General features: G+C 36.9%; 2 protein-coding genes across 5 annotated transcripts; one reads left to right on the top strand and one right to left on the bottom strand.

Moving 5' to 3' along the window:
• The first annotated feature begins 948 nt into the window (after window positions 1-948).
• LOC120070832 (trafficking protein particle complex subunit 6B) lies at window positions 949-4,925 on the top strand. The gene is made up of 4 exons (XM_039022720.1): window positions 949-1,253; window positions 4,123-4,240; window positions 4,347-4,563; window positions 4,655-4,925. The coding sequence occupies exons 1-4, from the start codon at window positions 1,102-1,104 to the stop codon at window positions 4,681-4,683; spliced, it is 516 nt and encodes a 171-aa protein (XP_038878648.1). The 5' UTR covers window positions 949-1,101; the 3' UTR covers window positions 4,684-4,925.
• Window positions 4,926-9,573: 4,648 nt separating this feature from the next.
• On the bottom strand, window positions 9,574-18,673 carry LOC120072285 (EKC/KEOPS complex subunit bud32). 4 transcript variants are annotated; one of them, XM_039024735.1, is made up of 7 exons: window positions 18,610-18,673; window positions 17,920-17,984; window positions 17,456-17,569; window positions 17,083-17,361; window positions 16,885-16,998; window positions 9,949-10,021; window positions 9,574-9,842 (listed from the first exon to the last, which is right to left on the bottom strand). In XM_039024735.1, the coding sequence occupies exons 2-7, from the start codon at window positions 17,980-17,982 to the stop codon at window positions 9,805-9,807; spliced, it is 681 nt and encodes a 226-aa protein (XP_038880663.1). In that variant the 5' UTR covers window positions 17,983-17,984; window positions 18,610-18,673; the 3' UTR covers window positions 9,574-9,804. The 4 variants fall into 4 exon arrangements, with proteins under 4 accessions (XP_038880663.1, XP_038880661.1, XP_038880662.1 ...); XM_039024733.1 differs by having other exon boundaries at window positions 18,387-18,673; XM_039024734.1 differs by having other exon boundaries at window positions 18,562-18,643.
• Between the last annotated feature and the right edge of the window lie 973 nt (window positions 18,674-19,646).

The following is a 19,646-nucleotide window of genomic DNA, read 5'->3' on the forward strand; positions in this document are numbered from 1 at the left end:
AATGAGAGAAATAAAACGCTCTAAAAAAACATCTTTCCAAATCAAGAAAGAGCCTTGAGAGGATGCTAAAGTCATATTGCATGAACAACTTTGTTTTCCTCTCGAGGAATATGACAAAAGCTTTCAATATTAACAGAGTTTTTTTTTACAAAAAGAATGTCCTCAATAACAATCCTAACCTCTGGAAAAGAACGGTCTTCTCAATTAAGAAGCTTAACAATCTCCAAGGCGCCAGACTCAATCTCAATCGACAAATCGTTTCCTACTCATTACTACTCAATCACAATAAGACCTTTCAAAAGTGCTTCAGCTTCAAGCATGCCAACACTTCAGCCTTTCCCCTTAAATCTGCAACTACCAAAAAATTACACAACTCGAGTGATCATGAATGAGCCACCCTAACCTACCTCTACCTTTCTCATTCGATCAAGTTGTGCCCACATTTAATTTTCACTTGCCCACTCCTGATGACACCCAACAACGAGTAGGAAGAGACGGGTTGGAAGGGGCTTCATTAACCTCCAACTTTAATAATTTATGTTCATATATTAGTTGTAAGCATTTTTTAACCTTTCAAGTTGGAAAAAATATATTTTTGGTCCCTACCTTTTTAAGAATAGATGTGTGAAAAGATTAAAAAACTAATTATTTTCCAACTCACTTTGCCCCCTCATATATTTACTATTTAGTCAATTTTTTCTTTAATTTAATAAATTTTGTAATTGAGGGACCTTTTGAACGAACGTATTCCTTTCAAGTTTAAGAGTATAATTGTTTCTATCTAGAATTAAACATTAAATATATTTTTGAACATTTTTAAAAAAAGTTTAAAGATACTTCTCAAATTTATTATTATTATTATTATTGAAAGTTAGTTCAAAATTGAAGGACATTATCAATAATTTAGTTAAAAAATTAACCAAAAAAGAATAGTCATTTCATTCGACATGTCGTCATTTAGTAGTTGAATCTAGATTGAGGGCGGAATCAAGGCAGTGACTCGATCTTCTAATCCTCCATCTTGTTCTCGCTTTCCTTTCCAATTCCATTGAACTGAACTTCAGTTTTCAACAATTCCACTTTGATCGCGGAGCGAAACACATGGGGAGGGAGGTATCAGAGAGTTGCGTTGACAGTCTTTTGACGGAAATGGTTTCCACTTATTGCCATCGATTCTACGCCAATAAGCCGGAACTTGCCGCCCGTCGCATCGAGGCAATTGGCTATCAGGTTGGCCATCAGCTCTCCGAACGGTATTCCTCCACCGCTTTCTACCCTTCTTTTTTGTTTCTTTGAATTTTCTGGGCTTTCTTTGTTTCTTACAATTTGATTTCCAGAGTTCGCTAATGGATCTCTGGTTGCTCTGTGGCTCTGATTTCAATTTCCCACTTCTTTTATCGCTACGTTTTCTATTTTACTGAATGTGTACGTTTGGGAGATTTATAGTTGAGTATGCGAACAACAATATTTGGGACTAGAATTGCGGGTTAGAAGTGTTCCTCCAACACCCCACCACTTAAAGGAAAAGGAATTTTGTGTAATTGAAAACATCTAGCATTCTATTCTGAAAGCGGGAGGACAAAAGGTTGACTTCTGTCATCGTAGATTGATGTGGACCAAGATACTCAATAACCAAAACAGCATGCATGACAATGGCAAGGGTCTAGAGTTACTTCTGATCATTGTTTGGTGTGCTTAGACTTGGGCATTTTGAAATGGGTTCTAACTCCCTTCAGATTTGGAAATGTGTGCATGTCTCATCCCTCTTTTAGAGCCTATTTACCCTCCTAGTGGGCGGTGGAGGTAGAGGTCTTAGGGATATGGGTAGGTTATCGTTTTTGGGTAAGCTTCGCAGTTTTAGGGAGTCCCTTAAAATTTGGAATCATGAAGTATTTGGAGACTTGAAGATCAAGAAACAAGATTTACTGAACTGTAATACCATGATGGGTATATTGGAAGAGGTGGGTTCCCTGAGCTCTGAACAGAGAGTGGAAAGGTTATCTCTGAAAGTTGAGTTTGAAGAGGTGATTAAAAGTGAAACCATTAGCTAGAGGCAAAAGGCTAAATTTACATATGGGACACATTTCTTTTCTAAAACATTTGTGTATATATTGATATATCTAATACTTCGAAATAGATAAAAACATGTATATTTTAACATAAAACAAGTATTGGGGTGGGGTGTTTGGGTACATAGGTCAGGGACTAGGATCTTGTTTGTCTATCATTGTCTGGGTACACATGTTAAATGCCAATATGTCATGGTTTATTTCAATGTATGATGGACTAGGTTGTTGTGATAAGAGATTTATTAGTAAGCCAAGATCTAATTGCAAGTTAGCAGAAATTTTAACCTTCCACATAGAGGGAAAAACGGAGGGGGGTTACTAATCAAACACCAAAAGAAAGTTACAAGAGAAGCCTTTGGATGGATAGGGGATCCAAAAGTGAACATCCCTCCAATCGGGGTTAAGATGAAAGTTCCTCAACAAGATAACAAGTCTTGAACATCCGTCGTTTTCCTATTGGTCAACAAAGAGCGAAAATCGAGAGAAGGAAAAGATGTCTCTCTTAACGGGAAGTAATCTAAGCAATCGAGTAATGCTTCGATGATGACTACTAATATTAACTAGGAAACAAGGAGCAAGGGGACAGGGACTATCCCTCAACAACTTATCCTCCCAAAATTAAGTATCCCTTCCATTACCCACCACATTATGAGCATACTGATAAAGATAAGAAAATCCATCAAGCTATTTTTCCATGGGTTTCTAGAAGTGACTTTAACCACACTGACGTCCATTCAAAAGGATGAGGACCATGCTTGCTAACAATGAGTTTGTACCACATGGTGTCATGATGAAATTGCAAAAGCCATTTAGGTAGAGAGGCTTGATTCCCTACCCTAATATGTCCACACACAAACCACCTAGGTCCAGAAGCCTAGATGCCACCTCCCACCTCTCAAGACAAGAACCTTTCCCCTCCTCAACCCCCAGAGGAATTTCTTCATTAATTTCTTAATGGTTTTACATACTACACTAGAAATTTTAAAAGGGATAGGAAATGGATTGAAATGCCACTCAGGTTGACTTAATAAAGGTAGGCCTACCACCCTTCGAAAAGTAACTCTTTCTCCAAGAAGCAAGCCTCTTACAAACCTTACCATCATGGTCCCATAACCTACTTGAGACAACCTTGAGAGTTCAAGAACTTGCATTATTTAAAATTGAGGGACCTATTAGATACAACTATGAAAGTTATAGGACTCATTATTTAAGCTAGATTTTTAAATTTGTGACTTATGGATTTCTAGTTAGAAAGTATGATTTGAAGAATAGTTAGCAATGTTTCCCCTTAAAAACTAGAAAATTTGGGGCATTATGTATGTTCTGATCATGGGTCTGAGGGTAATGGTCACGTGTTTATGAGGTGATCCAAGTTAGTATGTTTGCAGATGACGCCAAACTATATGTCTTCGATAAATGTAATGTACGACGCCTATTGTTGTCCACCATTGCAAAAGGATGAAATTGAGTGGTTGGTTCGCAGTATGTTTTAACTGGCACCGTTCCATTGAGCACTAGATTGTTTTCAAGCAGTGTTTTATTGATGAAGAGAATGCTTACGTTTTTATGTTGGTTACAAAGCTTTAAATTGAATAATGATTCCAAACAAATATCTCATTTGAGTTGGAGATGAGTTGCTAGATGAACTGTATGCTGGCAATATCCTTTCCAAAATCAATTTGAAGGGTACCCCTGATCAGGCTCTTACTAGAGGACATCCTTGGTAATGCCGTAAAGGTTGAGTAATATTCCCTTAACTTTGCAATCTGTGATGAATAATGTCCTTTGGCCCTTCTTAGAGGTTGTCTTGTTCTGGTTTATAGTGTTGATAGGAAAGTAGAAACTGGGAGAGCATGGGAACTCTCTGACCTTTCCCCAATGACGTTTGTTTCCTTCTTTAGCTTTGTATTTGATCTCTAATGAAATTTCCTGCCGGAAGTGTCTGTATATTATGACTTAGTTTCCATTTTTCTTTGCTCATTTTATGGCTTCGTATTCATGGTATTTGATGACTAAATACTGCAACTTAACTGTTAAGCTTTATTTTTACTAGGTATACTATGGAGCGGCCTCGGTTCACTGATCATCTTGAAGCTATCAAATTTATCTGCAAGGACTTCTGGTCTGAACTCTTCAAAAAGCAGATAGACAACTTGAAAACAAATCATAGAGTAAGATCAGAAGCCAAACCTAGGAGCAGCCCTTTCTTTTTCCTGTGTACTTTACTTTATCCTACATGAACTTGGCCTAAATTTAGAAAATTGCTTTGATTCCCAGGGCACCTTTGTTTTGCAAGATAATCGATTCCGCTGGCTTACACGCATGTCAGTGGATCCTCAAAGTGAATCACAGGATAATTCTGCAGATGGTGAAAACAAGGCAGCTCAGGCAACAAGCATGCATCTATATTTCCCATGCGGAATCATAAGGGGTGCTCTCTCAAATTTGGGAATTCCTTGTGCGGTTTCTGCTGATATTTCAAATCTTCCAGCATGTAAGTAATCAACTTCAATCATAATCCCCACTTTCCTTCTAGGTTTGAAAAATGAGAATGACCTGCTGAAATCGCTTGCTTTATGAAATAGGTTCATTTGTTGTTCGTATAAAGGCCTGAAGAGAAGTGTATCAAAAAGTAGAGATTTTACCTTTGGGATATTAAGATGCGCCAGGTCCTCCAACACCACCCTCCAGTTGTAATGCTTTCTTTTTTTCTTCTGTTTTGGTTCTTTTTTACTCTCTATTTCTCCCTCCTCTCTCGATCATTGAAACTTTTAGCACAAAAAGCTGTTGGATAAACGTTTGTGTATGTATGAAAGTCAATAGCAATTATTTTTCAGAATTTCATGATTTTAGAGATGCGTTGAGGTTTAATATATTATACCATTTAGAGGATAAGTTCATATTCTATAGTGGTCACCTATCTATCTAGAATGTTAAAATTATATCGGTTTCTAGATAATTAAATATAGTAAAGTTGATAGTTTATGAGATTAGGGGAGAGATGTGTAAGCTTATCTGAGCCGTTGTAGATACTAAAAAGTTATATTCCTTTTTATCATTATCAATTCTCATTTGTCTATGTGGTATATGTGCTAACACTGAAATGAATATGGAAGTTGTCCCCAAAGTTAGGATCAAGAAGATGAAAGTCTTTCATATTTGATTTGAGGTCATACATCTTTCTTCAATAGGTTGTACTGATTGCATTTGTTGTCACTTAATTAGGTATTAAATTCTAAGTTTTTCTACAACATTCCTTAATTAGAGTACTAAATTCTAAGTTTTACAATTATATTTTGTGGAGTCGAGTAAATTGTTTTAAATTGGTCCATATGGCTATAATTTGACCTGAATATTTATAGTGAAAAGATAATGACATGGTCTATTTCTCCAATAATGAAATTTTCATGTGTAGGAGTATGCCAAATTCCAACTCCTAGTGTTGTGTTGGTTGTCAATGTCAATATTGATATACTAATGTTTATCCAAAATGTAAATCGAAATACGTTCAGAACATTTGTAAGGGGTTGCACATCGTCGTCAATAAGAAAAATATATTTATTATTTATTCAATGAAACTGCTACAATGTGAATGCTTTATAATGGCCGTCAATTTGAAGTACTTTTAGAAGTTCTCTCTCCTACATCTAATGATACAAAATTATTTGCCAAATTTTGGCAATTTCAAATAATTTCTCCAATTTTAGGTACAAATCAGCAACAATCACAGGTGCAGAGTTGAGTTATTAAAGTAGGGTATTCATAGTTAGTTTTTTTTAACCTAAAAGAATCTACTGTTCTGATGCCTATTTTTATTTGCTTAACCTTTTCCTAACCATTCCACTATACATAGACGTCAACTTAAAAATTTTACATATTTTACAGTTTTGTGCATGTAACTATTGGACTTGAGGTAAATAAAATATTGTTTTTCCTTTTTTTTTTTTTTCATAAAATTAACTAACTTGCAACATACTTTCACATTTGTGGACGATAAGAGTAGATATGCACAAAAATAGGTTATCAAGTTTAAAACTTCTTATTACATCTTATATCATTGTAAGTTACAATTTATTATATATGAATATTGGTTGGTTTAGAGCATTTGTATGCGTCACTGTTCATAAATATGACATAAAAATTAAATTGAGAATGCATGTAATACAAAAGTGCATCTATTTGTCTGGTGAAAAACGGATCTCAATTTTTTTAAAATACAAAATGTATATGTATTATATAGGTTTTTCTTATGAAATGTGGAATGTTCATTTTTTTAATGTATTATGGAGTAATGAGAGTTATATCGACAGAGTCGATTGCCTAAGGTGATTGTCGAAGTTAGCCGTCAAAGTTAGTCATTGTTGGAGTCAATCGTCGAAGGTGGTCATCAACAGAGTTGAACGTTGGAGTTGGCCATGCAAAGGTGGCCATTGGAGTTGGTCACCAACGTATGTTGCCAATTGTTGGTGATGGTGATTGTTGTCAGACTTGGTCGTTGGCATGTAGCATTAAATAGATTTTTCTAACCTTTCACGCTCCAATAAATCTTTAAATTTTTTATTTCATGTCTAGTAGAAGGGTTGAGAGAAATTTAGGGAGATTATTGATAATATTAGAGGTTTAGTATTTAGGGTTCCAACCTCTTTACAATATAAGAAGAGCAAACTTAAATATTACAAACCTAGAGGCCCATTTGGCTTTAGAAATAACCTATGCTAAATAATATATATTAAAATGTTATTACACGATAAATACTCTAACATCTAAGAAGTTCTTAGTCTATTAGGATGTGTTTGGGCACTAACTTGAGTTGAGTTGGTTAAAATTACTGATTCAGTGTTTGGTCCCGAACTTCCAAAATCATTGGTAGATAACTCAATTACACCAATTTCATAATGTCACTATTGAAGTTTGCACATTTATCGAGAAGCTTCATTTTTCCCTCTTTTTTTCTCCACTCCTCCAATATTTTCAATGACTCCACCTGCCAACCACTACTGACAATCAAGTACAACGACGCTCAATCATAGTCGGCTACATGCTCTGTCGAACACCTCCAATGGCCAACTCTAGCAACCATTTTCACCAACAACTCCAATCACCACCTTTGACTCCCAAGTCGGGCAAAAACCACCATCGGCGACTACTGCCACCTCACTTCGGTGGATGCTCTATTGACCACCTCTAGCAATCACCTCCGACATCCACCTCCTCGCAGTTACATCTTCAACTAGGGGTGTATATGGATTTGGTTGGGTTGGGTTGTGGCATTTGTTTTGTCCAACCTAGGGTCAGTCAAGTTGGCAACCAAAATGACCAAACACATGGTCTCCAATCCAATCCAACCCCCAAATTTTGGGTAGGGTTGGGTTGGGTTGTCGGTTATTATTATTATTTTTTTTTGGGTTGTCGGTTATTATTTTTTTTGTTTCTTCTTAATTTAAAATACTTAAATTTATCTACAAATATATCTAATAATTAAAATCTCATAGAACTAAATTCTTACATACCAAATATCTATAATATCTATTACAAACTTTATACAAAAACAAACATTTTTAAAAGAAAAATATAAAGAATTCACAAATTTATCAATTCTAAAAGAAATATATATTTTATTAATATATATGTAATTTGGGTTGGGTTGGGTCAACCAAATTTTTTTTATTCAACCCTAGACCCAACCCAATCCAAGAAAAATTTAAAAAATCAACTCAACCCAACCAAAAAAAAATAATAATAAATAACCCAACCCAACCCTTATAGTCCATTTGAACACTCCTACCTTCAATGGCCAATAACTTGGACGATCACCTCCGATTACCAATTCGACCACCAACTCCATTGATAATCTCCAATAACTAACTCTAACGACCAACTCAACTGATTATTTACTAAAAAAAATTAATAGAAAAGAAACTTGACCATGAAAGTGTTTTTAAATAAAAAAAAATGAAATTATTAGTTCATAATTTTTAATAACCATCTCATATAGTAATTTAACATTAACAAAAACACTTTGAGCATATAGCCAAACCAAATAAATTTATAAATAAAAATACTTTTGAGAAAATGTAATTAAACACATTTGTATTTTTATTTTAAACCGTTTTTATAAAAATTGTTTAAATGCAAAAGACTCTTTGAAATACGTTTTTTTCTTAAGCAATCCAAAGAGACTTTTGTTGTCTAGTTATCTTTCTGAATTATTCCCTTATCTAGCCAATATGGGACTTTGATCGCAATTCTAACAATCCTCCTCTAAAAAAAAGATCATCAAGACTCCTTTCAAATAATCGTCTCTCTAAATTACACTTGAGCACATCGCAAGCTCAACCACGGAGTAGTTCCAAATTACACTTAAGCACATTGCCTACCAAAAGCCTAACCACAAATGGATATCACCATGACATCTATGCTCTCTACTTCTTTGTTTAACACCAGAGGATTCAATTGATATAGCTAGGTCAGGCCCAATGCTCTAATATCACTTGTTAGAAACAACAAACCTTCAAATATCCACGATGGTATGATATATGCTCTAATATCACTTTTTAGAAACAACGAACCTTCAAATATCCATTATAGTATGATATTGTCCACTTCGGACATAAACCATCATGGTTTTACTTTTGGTTTCACCCAAAATGTCTTATACCATTGATATTAGTAGTTGTTCTTTCTTATATATCCATGATCATCCTTTTACCTAACCAATGTGAAACTTTGACCACATTCCCAACACGAACCTACATGCATAATAAATCCTGACCTACAATTTGGCAAAGGATGCCATAAAAAGCTCTAAACCATTTAATGACCTTTTTTTTTTTCATATTAACACTCATACATTCAACTAATGTGAAAGTACATTATAATTTTATGATTTATATGAAACAAAACTATTTTGCCTATCAAGTACAATGGTTACATGTTAAAAAAAATTGTAAAATATATGTAAAGGTTTTAAGTTACATCTCAATTAAGCTATAACAATTTGAAATTTGTATTAAAAAAAAAATAACCACCAAAAGATCATAAATTTTTAGATTACAAATAACACCAAATATCATTGACTTGATAACTCAATTCTACATCCTAAACTCAAACTTTCTAACTCTATATTAAATAAATTTGCACCTCAAATACAATCTTTATAGATGGAGATATTAACTCTAGAATTCAAGCCTTTAAAAAGTTAAAAACTCCCGGATTTAAAAGACTAAAGTTAATGGGATGACTAAAACTTCCTAAAAGAAGCAAAATGGAAAACTAAAACTTCCTTGACTTCGTGATAGAGAATCAAAGGACCGAACATAGAGATTATTGTCTTCCACTATGGTATACTCAAATTAATAAAAATCAAAGTTGGATTTCATAATATCCAAAACCCAAAACAGGGGGAAAGTATCTACACAACTGTAAAAATCAAACTTACAATAATCATATCTAATTAAGCTCAGTCAGATCTCATTACAGTGCACCAAAACAATAAAAATTCCCCTGATTCAATTGAGTGCATGAATTTTGTAGTTAAAAATTAAAATGGACTTTATATTATATGTAAATACAAGAGTTTAGAATGGTTTTATCCCGTAAAAATGCCATCCAGAAAACATAATTGTTGATTTGTTGTAAGGTTAAGAATAATTAGATACATTGTTCAAGAAGTTCAATGAGTCTACAACAAGGAGTCAACTGATAATCCAACAAAACAGATTAAAAATGAAGTTACTTAACCAACCATGGTGCGTTTTCGGCCTCTCTGACGCACTGTACACGAATCAATTTGAAAACAAGAGAAGTAAACTAATGAATCATATGGAATGAAATTGATACAAAAGTAAAAATAAAAAGAACGATAAAAGACATTCCCCACCTTGAGCTAATTTGTTTGAGGTTGACGACCATTGCTTCGAAGTCTTCCGGTATGAAGCAAGAATTAACTCCATCTATGAAAGTAGAACCATCAAAGAAAATTCAGTTTGAGTTTCAATTCAACCCAATCTGTCAGCAAGTAGATTCAATGCCAAAAATATATAAATTTTCGATGGGAGGCGACAACAGCAATAAGCAGTTATCACATTGCAATGCTTTTCCCTAACTAAATGCATTCCCCCATCGACCCTCATTTCTCATGTGCTTTTTTTTTTCTTTTTTTCTTTTTTTATATCCATGAGTGTCCGGACTAGCTTACGTGCACCTCAACTAATCTTATGAGACAACCACCTGACCCCACAATATTTGGATGTCAAAGAAACTCGTAGGATATTAAATCCTACGTAGGTGGCCACCATGTGCTCCTTCATACAACAAACGTATGAAAAAACTTTGCAGCTTAACCATTGATTTAGGAGGGAAATTTTCTACATTAGTGTTTATTTCCAATGTTTCTTTTTCTTCAAGAAACCAGGCTTTCATTAGTCAAAACAAGAAAGCTAACAAGAGACAAAATAACAGCCCGATAAAAGGAAGTGTAAGTTGTAAGGATTCTTCCCCACTTGAATGGTATTCATGTTAAGATAATTCCAGAACAGGGGAAATGGAGTTCAAAGATAAAAACAAACAACGTAACACCAACTTACAGCCATGAAAACCAAGAGGGCTGCCCTCTCCACCAAGACTACTGTTCACACACAAAATACAAGATAACTAACTCTAGCACAACAAAACATTTAAATACCAACATTCCCCTACTGGCCGTAGGGCATGCCCACTAAAAGCTACCACTCTGTCGATGGTGCAAGCCCCCTTTTGCCCCTCCCTTTGTTCACATGCGTGATAGGTAGCCTGACATTATCCCATGGAGAAGGTGGAAATCAGAGAATTGTGCGGTGAAGGCTGCATAGGACTCCCAGGTGCTTCGTGCTCCAGTTGGTCTTTCCAGGTTACTAAGCATTCCCATTCCCTCTCAGCTTTGTTCCAGCGTACTTGTTCGACTTTGCTGGGTTCCAGAACCCATTCCATATGGTCATCCAGCAACGAAACATCAGGCTGCACAACTTGGTGATTTCCCACGGCTTTCTTCCATCGGGAGACATGAAACACCGGGTGAACCTTGGCTGTCTCCAGTAAGTCTAACAAATAAGCTACCTCGCCAATTCGACCCCTAACTCTAAATGGTCCAAAGAATCTCGGGGCTAACTTTTCACAATGCTTCTTGGCCAGAGTCTTTTATCTATATGGAGGTAACCTAGTCCCCTACTTCGAATTTTCCTTCTATGAACGTCCGCAAATTTCTTCATCGGTTCCTATGCGCAGAAGAGGTGGTCCTTCAGAACGGCCAAGGTCTCATCTCGTCTCTATCTTGCAACTGTTTTTCCACTTAGTCGTTCGCCGTGGTACCCGAATGTCCGTAAGAAACAATCGGCGGCGGGGGCTTCCCATAAACTACAGCATACAGAGCGGTTTTTATGGAGGTGTGATATGATGTATTGTACCAAAGCCCCACCCACGATAGTCGCTCACTCTACGTCTTGGGCTTCTCTTAACAGAAACAATGAAGATACATTTCCAAACATTTGTTCACAGCCTCAATCTGTCCGTCGATTTAAGGGTGGTATGTCGTGCTTCTCTTCAACCGATGCCTTGTAAACGGAACAATTCCTTCCATAAGTGGCTAAGGAAAACGTGATCCCTATCCGATATGATGGAACGGGGATATCAATGGTGGCGCACCACCTCTTTAATAAACACCGCTGCAACAGTTTTAGCCGAGTATGGATAGCCCACGGCCATGAAATGAGCATATTTACTCATATGGTCCACCACCACAAAGACTACCTCAAATCCCTTCAATCAGGGTAAGCCCTCCACGAAGTCCATCGTATCCTCCCATAATCGGGAATCGGCAAAGGTTGTAATAGTCCAACGGGGGATAATGCTTGAATTTTGTTTTTCTGGCAAACATCGCACTGTTCCAAGTATTGCTTGACATCCGAGCACATTCCCTTCCAAAACAACTCAGCTGCTATCCGTTTGTATGTCCGCAATTATGTTGAATGTCCCCCGATCACCAAATCATGGAAGGTGTGAAGAATTGTGGGCAGTAAACTCAAGGAACAAGAAAGGACTAATATGCCGTTATGAAACAAACTCCTTCGATGCACTATATAATTGGGAACTCTCTCGCTCTCTTGGGCTACCTTGTTAAATATGGCCTTGAGTTTCGGATCTTCTTGTACTTCTTTATCGACCACACTCAAATCAATCAAAGAAGGAACTGCTATCACATTTAGCTGGGCATCACTCGACATTCTTGAGAGAGCATCGGCCACTTTGTTATCAAGTCCCGCGCTATATACGATCTCAAAATCATATCCCATTAACTTGGTCACCCATTTCTGAACTCCCCGTGGAATATCACGTTGTTCTAAGATGTATCTCAACGCCTTCTAGTCCATATAGACTGTGAACCAGTGACCCAACAAATAGTGGTGCCATTTTTCCATAGACAACACAATGGCCATTAATTCCCTTTCGTAAACCGACTTCTCCTAACCAGACACTGACAGGACCTAACTGAAATAGGCGATGGGGCACCGATTCTATCATAACACCGCTCCCAAACCCGTCCCTGAGGCGTCCATTTCTATGCCAAATGGGAGGTTAAAGTCGGGTAGAGTTAAAACTGATAATGTGACGACGGCTTTCTTTAATGCCTCAAACGTCTTTGTCACGTCCTCCGACCATATGAATCCATTCTTCTTAGTCAGCCGCATCAACGGAGCTGCAATGGCTCCATAATTGGCCATGAACAATAATACCCCGTTAGGCCTAAGAAGCCTCTCAATTCTTTGACGTTTCTTGGTAGGGGCCACTCCACCATGGCTCAGATCTTCCCTTCATCCGCTTCCATTCCTTCAACTGAGACCCAGTGTCCCAGATATTCAATTCGAGTTTTGGTTAGCTGCCACTTTTTCTTGTTTGCATACAGGCTATGATTACGGAGGAGCAGGAGTACCACAGTCAAATGTTCCAAATGGAAAACCATGTCCCTGCTGTAAACCAAAATGTCATCGGAAAACAAAAGTATAAATTTTCGAAAATAAGGTCGAAAAACCTGATTCATAAAAGCTTGAAACGTCGTCAGTGCCTTGGTCAACCCAAACGATATGACCAAAAACTCGTAATGCTCCTCATGGGTCCAAAATGCGGTCTTTGGTATATCCTCTACCTGAACCCTTATCTAGTGGGACCTGGGTTTCAGGTCAATTTTGGAAAAAACGTAGGTCCCAATCAGCTCATCTAGCAATTCATCGATCATCAGAATAGGGAATCTATTTGAAACCGTGACCCGATTCAATGCTCGATAATCCACACAAAAACGCCAGTTGTCCTTTTTAACTAATATGACAGGGTTGGAAAATGAACTTATACTTGGTTGGATGATTCCGGCATCCATCATCTCATTAACTAACCTCTCGATCTCGTTATTTTACGCGTGCGGGTACGGCAGGGTCTCATGTTGACCAAGTCGGTCCCCCTTTTCAGTTGGATCTGGTGGTCAATCTGTCGTGCCGAAGGTAGGCCTTCAAGCATGTGGAACACATCTTCGGGGAGACTTCCATTCTAGCAAGCACCGGGTTCCCCTCTAATACCACCTTCGATTCCCCTACCGTGAAGGTCATCATCAACTCCTTCCAGTCGATTGTCATCGACCCTTGTTTTCTTTAGCCATTGCATGCCTAGCACCATGTCCAAATTTCCCAACACCATCGGTAGAAAGTCATCCACAAAAGTTATCATGGGTAGGTCAACCGTCACCCCTTTGTACATGCCTTTTCCTTGGACAGCTTCCCCGGAACCCATGATAATACCATAGTTGGCCGCCTCTGTCACTAACAATTTCAAGGTCTCTACCACACACTGCCCTATAAAGTTATGCATGGGCACAGAGTCTACCATAAAGATAATTTCTTGCTTTTCGATCATCCCCTTGAGTTTAAAAGTGCCCAATGTGGTTAACCCCACTACCGAATTCAACGACAACTCGACCACGAGACTCACCTCCAACATGCGATCCTCCACCTGCATTTCTTCAATATCAGTATCCTCCACGTCATCAACTACTACATAGAGGCGTAATTCTTTGTTTTTGCTACGGTGACCCTTACTGAATGGCTCATCGCATCAGTAACACAGACCCTTTTCCCTCCTCGCTTGCAACTCCGAGTCTGTCCATCTACAAAAAGGAGGATCTCGTCGATTTGTTCCAGCACTCGGTACCTGGGAATTGTACCTTCTCTGCCCACGTGACCGTATAGGTCATACTACCCTCTGTATTTTTTATCGTTGGCTTTTAGGCTGGTTTCCAATCTTTCCCATATAGGTCATGGGCCGTACGACCTATGTCTATACGATCTTCAGCAAATTGGGCCACGTCCATCATCTCCTCCAGGCCCACTACTCTCATGGCGAACACCTCCGCCTGTATCACCAGATCCAACCCGTTCGTAAATGTGTTGACTAGGACGTCCTCCGCCAAATTCGACAATAGTGTCGACAGCTCTTCGAACCTTTGTAAATATTCTGTGATGGTTCCCTCTTGCTTGATCGTCAAGAACCGAGCACACGGTATTCCCCACTCCCACGACCGAAAACGAACGTAAATTCTTTGTTTGATCTCCTTCCATGACTTAAATTTTCGACGATTCTCCGCCTAGCAAAACCAGTTTAACACCTTCCCCTCCATACTTACGATCGCAATTTTCAACTTCTCCTTCTCAATAAGCAGATGCAACTAGAAGTAGTGTTCCACTTTAAAAAACCAACCATCCAGATCCTCCCCGTTAAAAACGGGCATCTCGAGTTTCTTGAACTTAATCCGCTCTTATCCTTCCCCATTCTCTTTCCTTAGGGATGATTCCCCTTCTTCGGCTTCTTCAACTCCCTCTAAATCCTCTTCCGGTCTCTCTTTTCTCTTTCCTGTGGGGTATTAATCACCTCCGACGATCCTTGTTGTCTTTGACGGTCACCATACATCTCAGTCAACATTGCTTGAATCTTCTCCACCGATTTTTCCAACGCCCGCAGCCTCTACAATTCCTGCATGATAATCCCAATATCGTTTTCCATTGTGCTCAACCATTCCTCATTCTATTTCTACATCATCTTCATCCACTTCCCCAGGTTCCCGAACGGCTCTAAAACCACTTGTAAGGATTCTTCCTCACTTAAATGGTATTCACGTTAAGATAATTCTAGAACAAGGGAAACAAACAATGTAATACTAACTTACAACCAATAAAACCAAGAGGGCTGCCCTCTCCACCAAAACTACTGTTCATACACAAAATACAAGATAACTAACCCTAGCACAACAAAACATTTAAATACCAACATTCCCCTGCTGGCCGTACGGCGGGCCCACTAAAAGCTACCCATCTGTCGATGGTGCAAGCCCCTTTTTGCCCCTCCTTGTGTACACATGCTTGATAGGTGACCTAACATAAGTCTAACCATACAAAAAAAGGGCTCCCATCTAAAACAATCGATGCCAAGCCTAATAAGTTTTTTTTTTTTTAATATATGTTAGTGTCTGGGCCAGCTCATGCGCACCTCGACTAATCTCACAGGACGACCCGCTTGAACCTACAATATTAAAGTGTCAAAGAAACTCGTAGGATATTAAATCCTAGGTAGGTGGCCACCATAGATTGAACCCATGACCTCTTAGCCCTTTATTAAAGTCATATCCCCGCCTATTTACCCAAGCCTAACAAGTAATTACAAAAGCCAAAAGTGAGGTTTCAAACCTACCAAGGAACTAGACCTCTCCAATTCACCCAAGGTTTTATCATCTCTCAAGCCAGATCTTTGTTGTAGTCACCTATAGGTGTTGGGGTCATTCCCCTTGTCTCATTGATACCCCTTATTTCATTTATCAATAAAATGTTTCTATATTGGGAAAAAAAATCTCTCAAGCCAGATATACCCCCCATAACACAGCACAACAAACAACACTCTAAAGGATACTACTCTTATCCATGAAGAGAGGGTGAAAGAAAGCCTACTCCTTCAATGTAAGGCAACAATCTCTGTAATGGGCATAACTAACTCCAAAGCTCTCCAAAAAGAAGTCTCAAATGGAGCAAACAAACGCACACCTTCAAAGAATATGGTCCTAATTCTCAGATACCTTACCAAGAGAATACCACTGCAGCCCCAACAACAGGGGTGAAGCGTTTCAGTGATTATATTTTAATATGAATATGTGAAGAAATACATCGTGCTCCCAGAAATAAGTTGTCGGTTGTTTATGGTAAACACCACAGGTGAATTGTGGCATTCATGACTGAATTTAGAAGGGCCTGTTTGTAATAACTTTCCAAATATTTATTCAAAAGGGAACCTCATTCGACAACTATGCTAGGAATTCTACCCTGAGATTTGCATATTCATATATTCATGGCATAATAACTTGATGAGAACTAGCAACTATTCAGCGGTTATAAGGGTGGTTCTGGAAAATTATGAATAAGTAAGGATGGAGAACTATAGAGAGAATAGCTAGAGATCTGGGCAAGGGGCATGAGATAAGAGTAAAGCTGCAAGGGGGAAGGGTTAAAGAAATACACTTAAAGAAGGGGGAAAGTTCGTCAGCTTATTCAGTGAATCACTAATTGTATCATTAGAAACAAGCATAACAAACTACAAAAGTCTTTAATAGACATGAATATTTCAGTTTATAGATCGTTGCTTGTTTAAAAAAATATATAAAAATATATATCTGTTTACAGAAACGAATGACTAATTGGGGAGGACACAACAAAATTCTTTTACAACAAACCAAAAGCAAGGGAAACCAACTTACCAAATTCCCACATGAAGAATGCATTGATAGCAGTGCACGTTCCAACACATATAGATCAACTGCTTTATCTTCTGGAATAGTTGACGTGAAGCTCAGACCAAAATCAATGAGAACCTGACAAAAGACAGTTGCCCTTACAACGGAGATCAATTAAAATGCCTCTCTTTGAATGTTATAATAACTAAATATGTAACTCACGAGGTCATTGGTACCATTCCTGATCAACATGTTTGACGTGGTCAGGTCACCATGAATTAAACCACCATCGTGCAATTTCCCAATTGCAACACCAATCTGCATTGCAATGTCACTCAACTGTTTTGAATCACCATCATTTGACCCAATTTCAAGCAATATATCTTTCACAGAACAACCTTCCACATACTCAAATGTCAGGGTATATAATATCGGGTCAACAGCATACAGCACTGGAGTAGAAACCCCAAGTCGCCTAGCTTTTGTCATGCACCTTGCTTCCTAACATGAAGTTTCAGTCAAATATATGCAAGAAAATCTTTTAGCTAGTTATTTCTTTAAAACTAAAGAGTGTTTCATCAGAAGAAAAACAAACTGCATTCAATCGCTTGAGTGTAAGCTTGGAATCCAGTAATGGATGTCTATATTTCTTTGAGAACCGTTCCTTAATAATTGATCTCCTTCCAACGAAAGTAGACTCAAACACTCTCTGCAAGGTTAGAACAAAGAAGGTAAAATAATACATGAAGACCACAAAAATACTATCAAAAGACTTGTGCAACTGTAATTCTTGGGATGGGTGTAGTATGACTTTTGGAAATTAAAAGCACTTTTCAAATTCTTCACCATATTTGGTGTAGTGAAAAGTAATTTTGAAAGTTCCAAAACGTTTAATTAGTGCTTATTTCAAAATGTTGTTACAAAGAATACGCACTAATCTCTTTCAAAAACCATCTCATACTCGCTGGTGAACATCTAAACAATATATTCAATTATCCATACTCATCCCTATTCCAAAGAACATCCCAGATCAATGAACAACAAGAGATTTTAACTCACAGCTTCAGCTCCTTGCTTAACTAAAATGAGCGAGTCATCGTTACTATCCGTCTTTATCTCCATAACTACAGTACACAGCAGCAGGAACCGTTCAATAAATAAAACATAATCATAATACAGTTCGTGGAAGAAACTTCCAAAATTATCAATTCAAAAACAACAAAACCAAGGTAGAAATACAACAATAGCCATGAACATGAAACCCATATTCTAAAATTAACTTAATCTCAAGTCTCAACGAACAACAGCCATGAACATGAAACCCATATTCTAAAATTAACTTAATCTCAAGTCTCAACGGGTAAATATACTGACAATTTCAATAAAATTGCGAACAAAATGAAAAACCCAGTAGTTCATAAAAACTAAATTTGAATTAGGGAATAACAAAGAACAATAAGACTGCCATATACAAAGATTTGAGAAGAAACCCATAAACAAAATTATGCTATATGTACAAAACTCACTCCAATTTTTGGAAAGAAAAACTGGGTCGTCTCAAATTGATGAATTACAACTATATTGGCCTTCAGGTATGGCGGAAAAAAAGGGCTCGAGCAATTAGAATCGATATGACACCAAAGTAAAAATGAAGAAGTGGGAAAGAAAACAAAGAGTTGAGAGGAAAGAGGAAAGAAATACAAGTTGAGATGACAATAAGAAGTGAAACGCGAAGGCGCGGGTACTCGCCGGTTTAAAGAGGAAAACTTTTGCTTCCAAATCTAGGTATAAGTTTTGAAGAGAAATTCTCTAGTCATAAATTTCAAAATCCTATTTTAATTAAGAGAGAACTATATAGATAAATAGAAGTCATAATGAACCTATTTTTTTATTTTAAAAAGATAAAGATAAATAACGCAACAAAATTGTTGGAAATGTTTACAAATATAATAAAGCATCATTATTTATCCATGATAGACAATGCTGATGAATCAATATCTATCATTGATAGACAAACATTTTGCTATATTTGTAAATTAGTTGGCTCGTTTTTCTATATTTGATAACAGTCCGACCTATTTTTTTAGACTCCATTATATAAAATACTTTTTTCAAAAATCAATAATACCATTAAACTTTTTTTTAAAAAAAATTAAATGAAATATACTCTTGCTTTTACAAAATAAATAAATAAAATATACTTTTGCTACTAGTTTTAGATAGAAGTAGTTAGTATTTTATTTCAAACGTATTCCTAAACTTTCAAAGTTTTATTAATATTCTTAAATTTTGAAAATAAAACAATAATGATAATCTATATATATAAGGGATAATGGGGAGAGAAACTTCGGATCCTTATTTTTTTTGTCATTATAATTTTACATAATTCCTATTTTGTCCTATGTCACAACTATTTCAATCAAAGTGGCTATATGCAAAGGGGTGTATTGTTATATGTATGGACGTATAAATATGAAACATCACAATGGAATGGTAGAGAATAATTCGAATGAATAATCACGTCATTTCTCAGTTATAATTATTAGAGTTGAAGTTATATATCTTTTCATGTATGGGTGTTATGTAGACCATAGATATAAAAAATCACAATCTAAAGATAGATATATGTTTGAACAAATAATCACGTCACGTGGAATATCAAGTTTTAAGAGTTGGACATAGTACTCATTATTGAAATATTTTTGTAACTTTTTTAAATTTCAATTAATGTAATTCATATTAGTATGGCAGCAATAGCACTGACCCTGTTTTTTTGTTATTATATT

This window comes from Benincasa hispida, chromosome 2, assembly GCF_009727055.1.
Source record: "Benincasa hispida cultivar B227 chromosome 2, ASM972705v1, whole genome shotgun sequence".
NCBI lineage: Eukaryota > Viridiplantae > Streptophyta > Magnoliopsida > Cucurbitales > Cucurbitaceae > Benincasa > Benincasa hispida.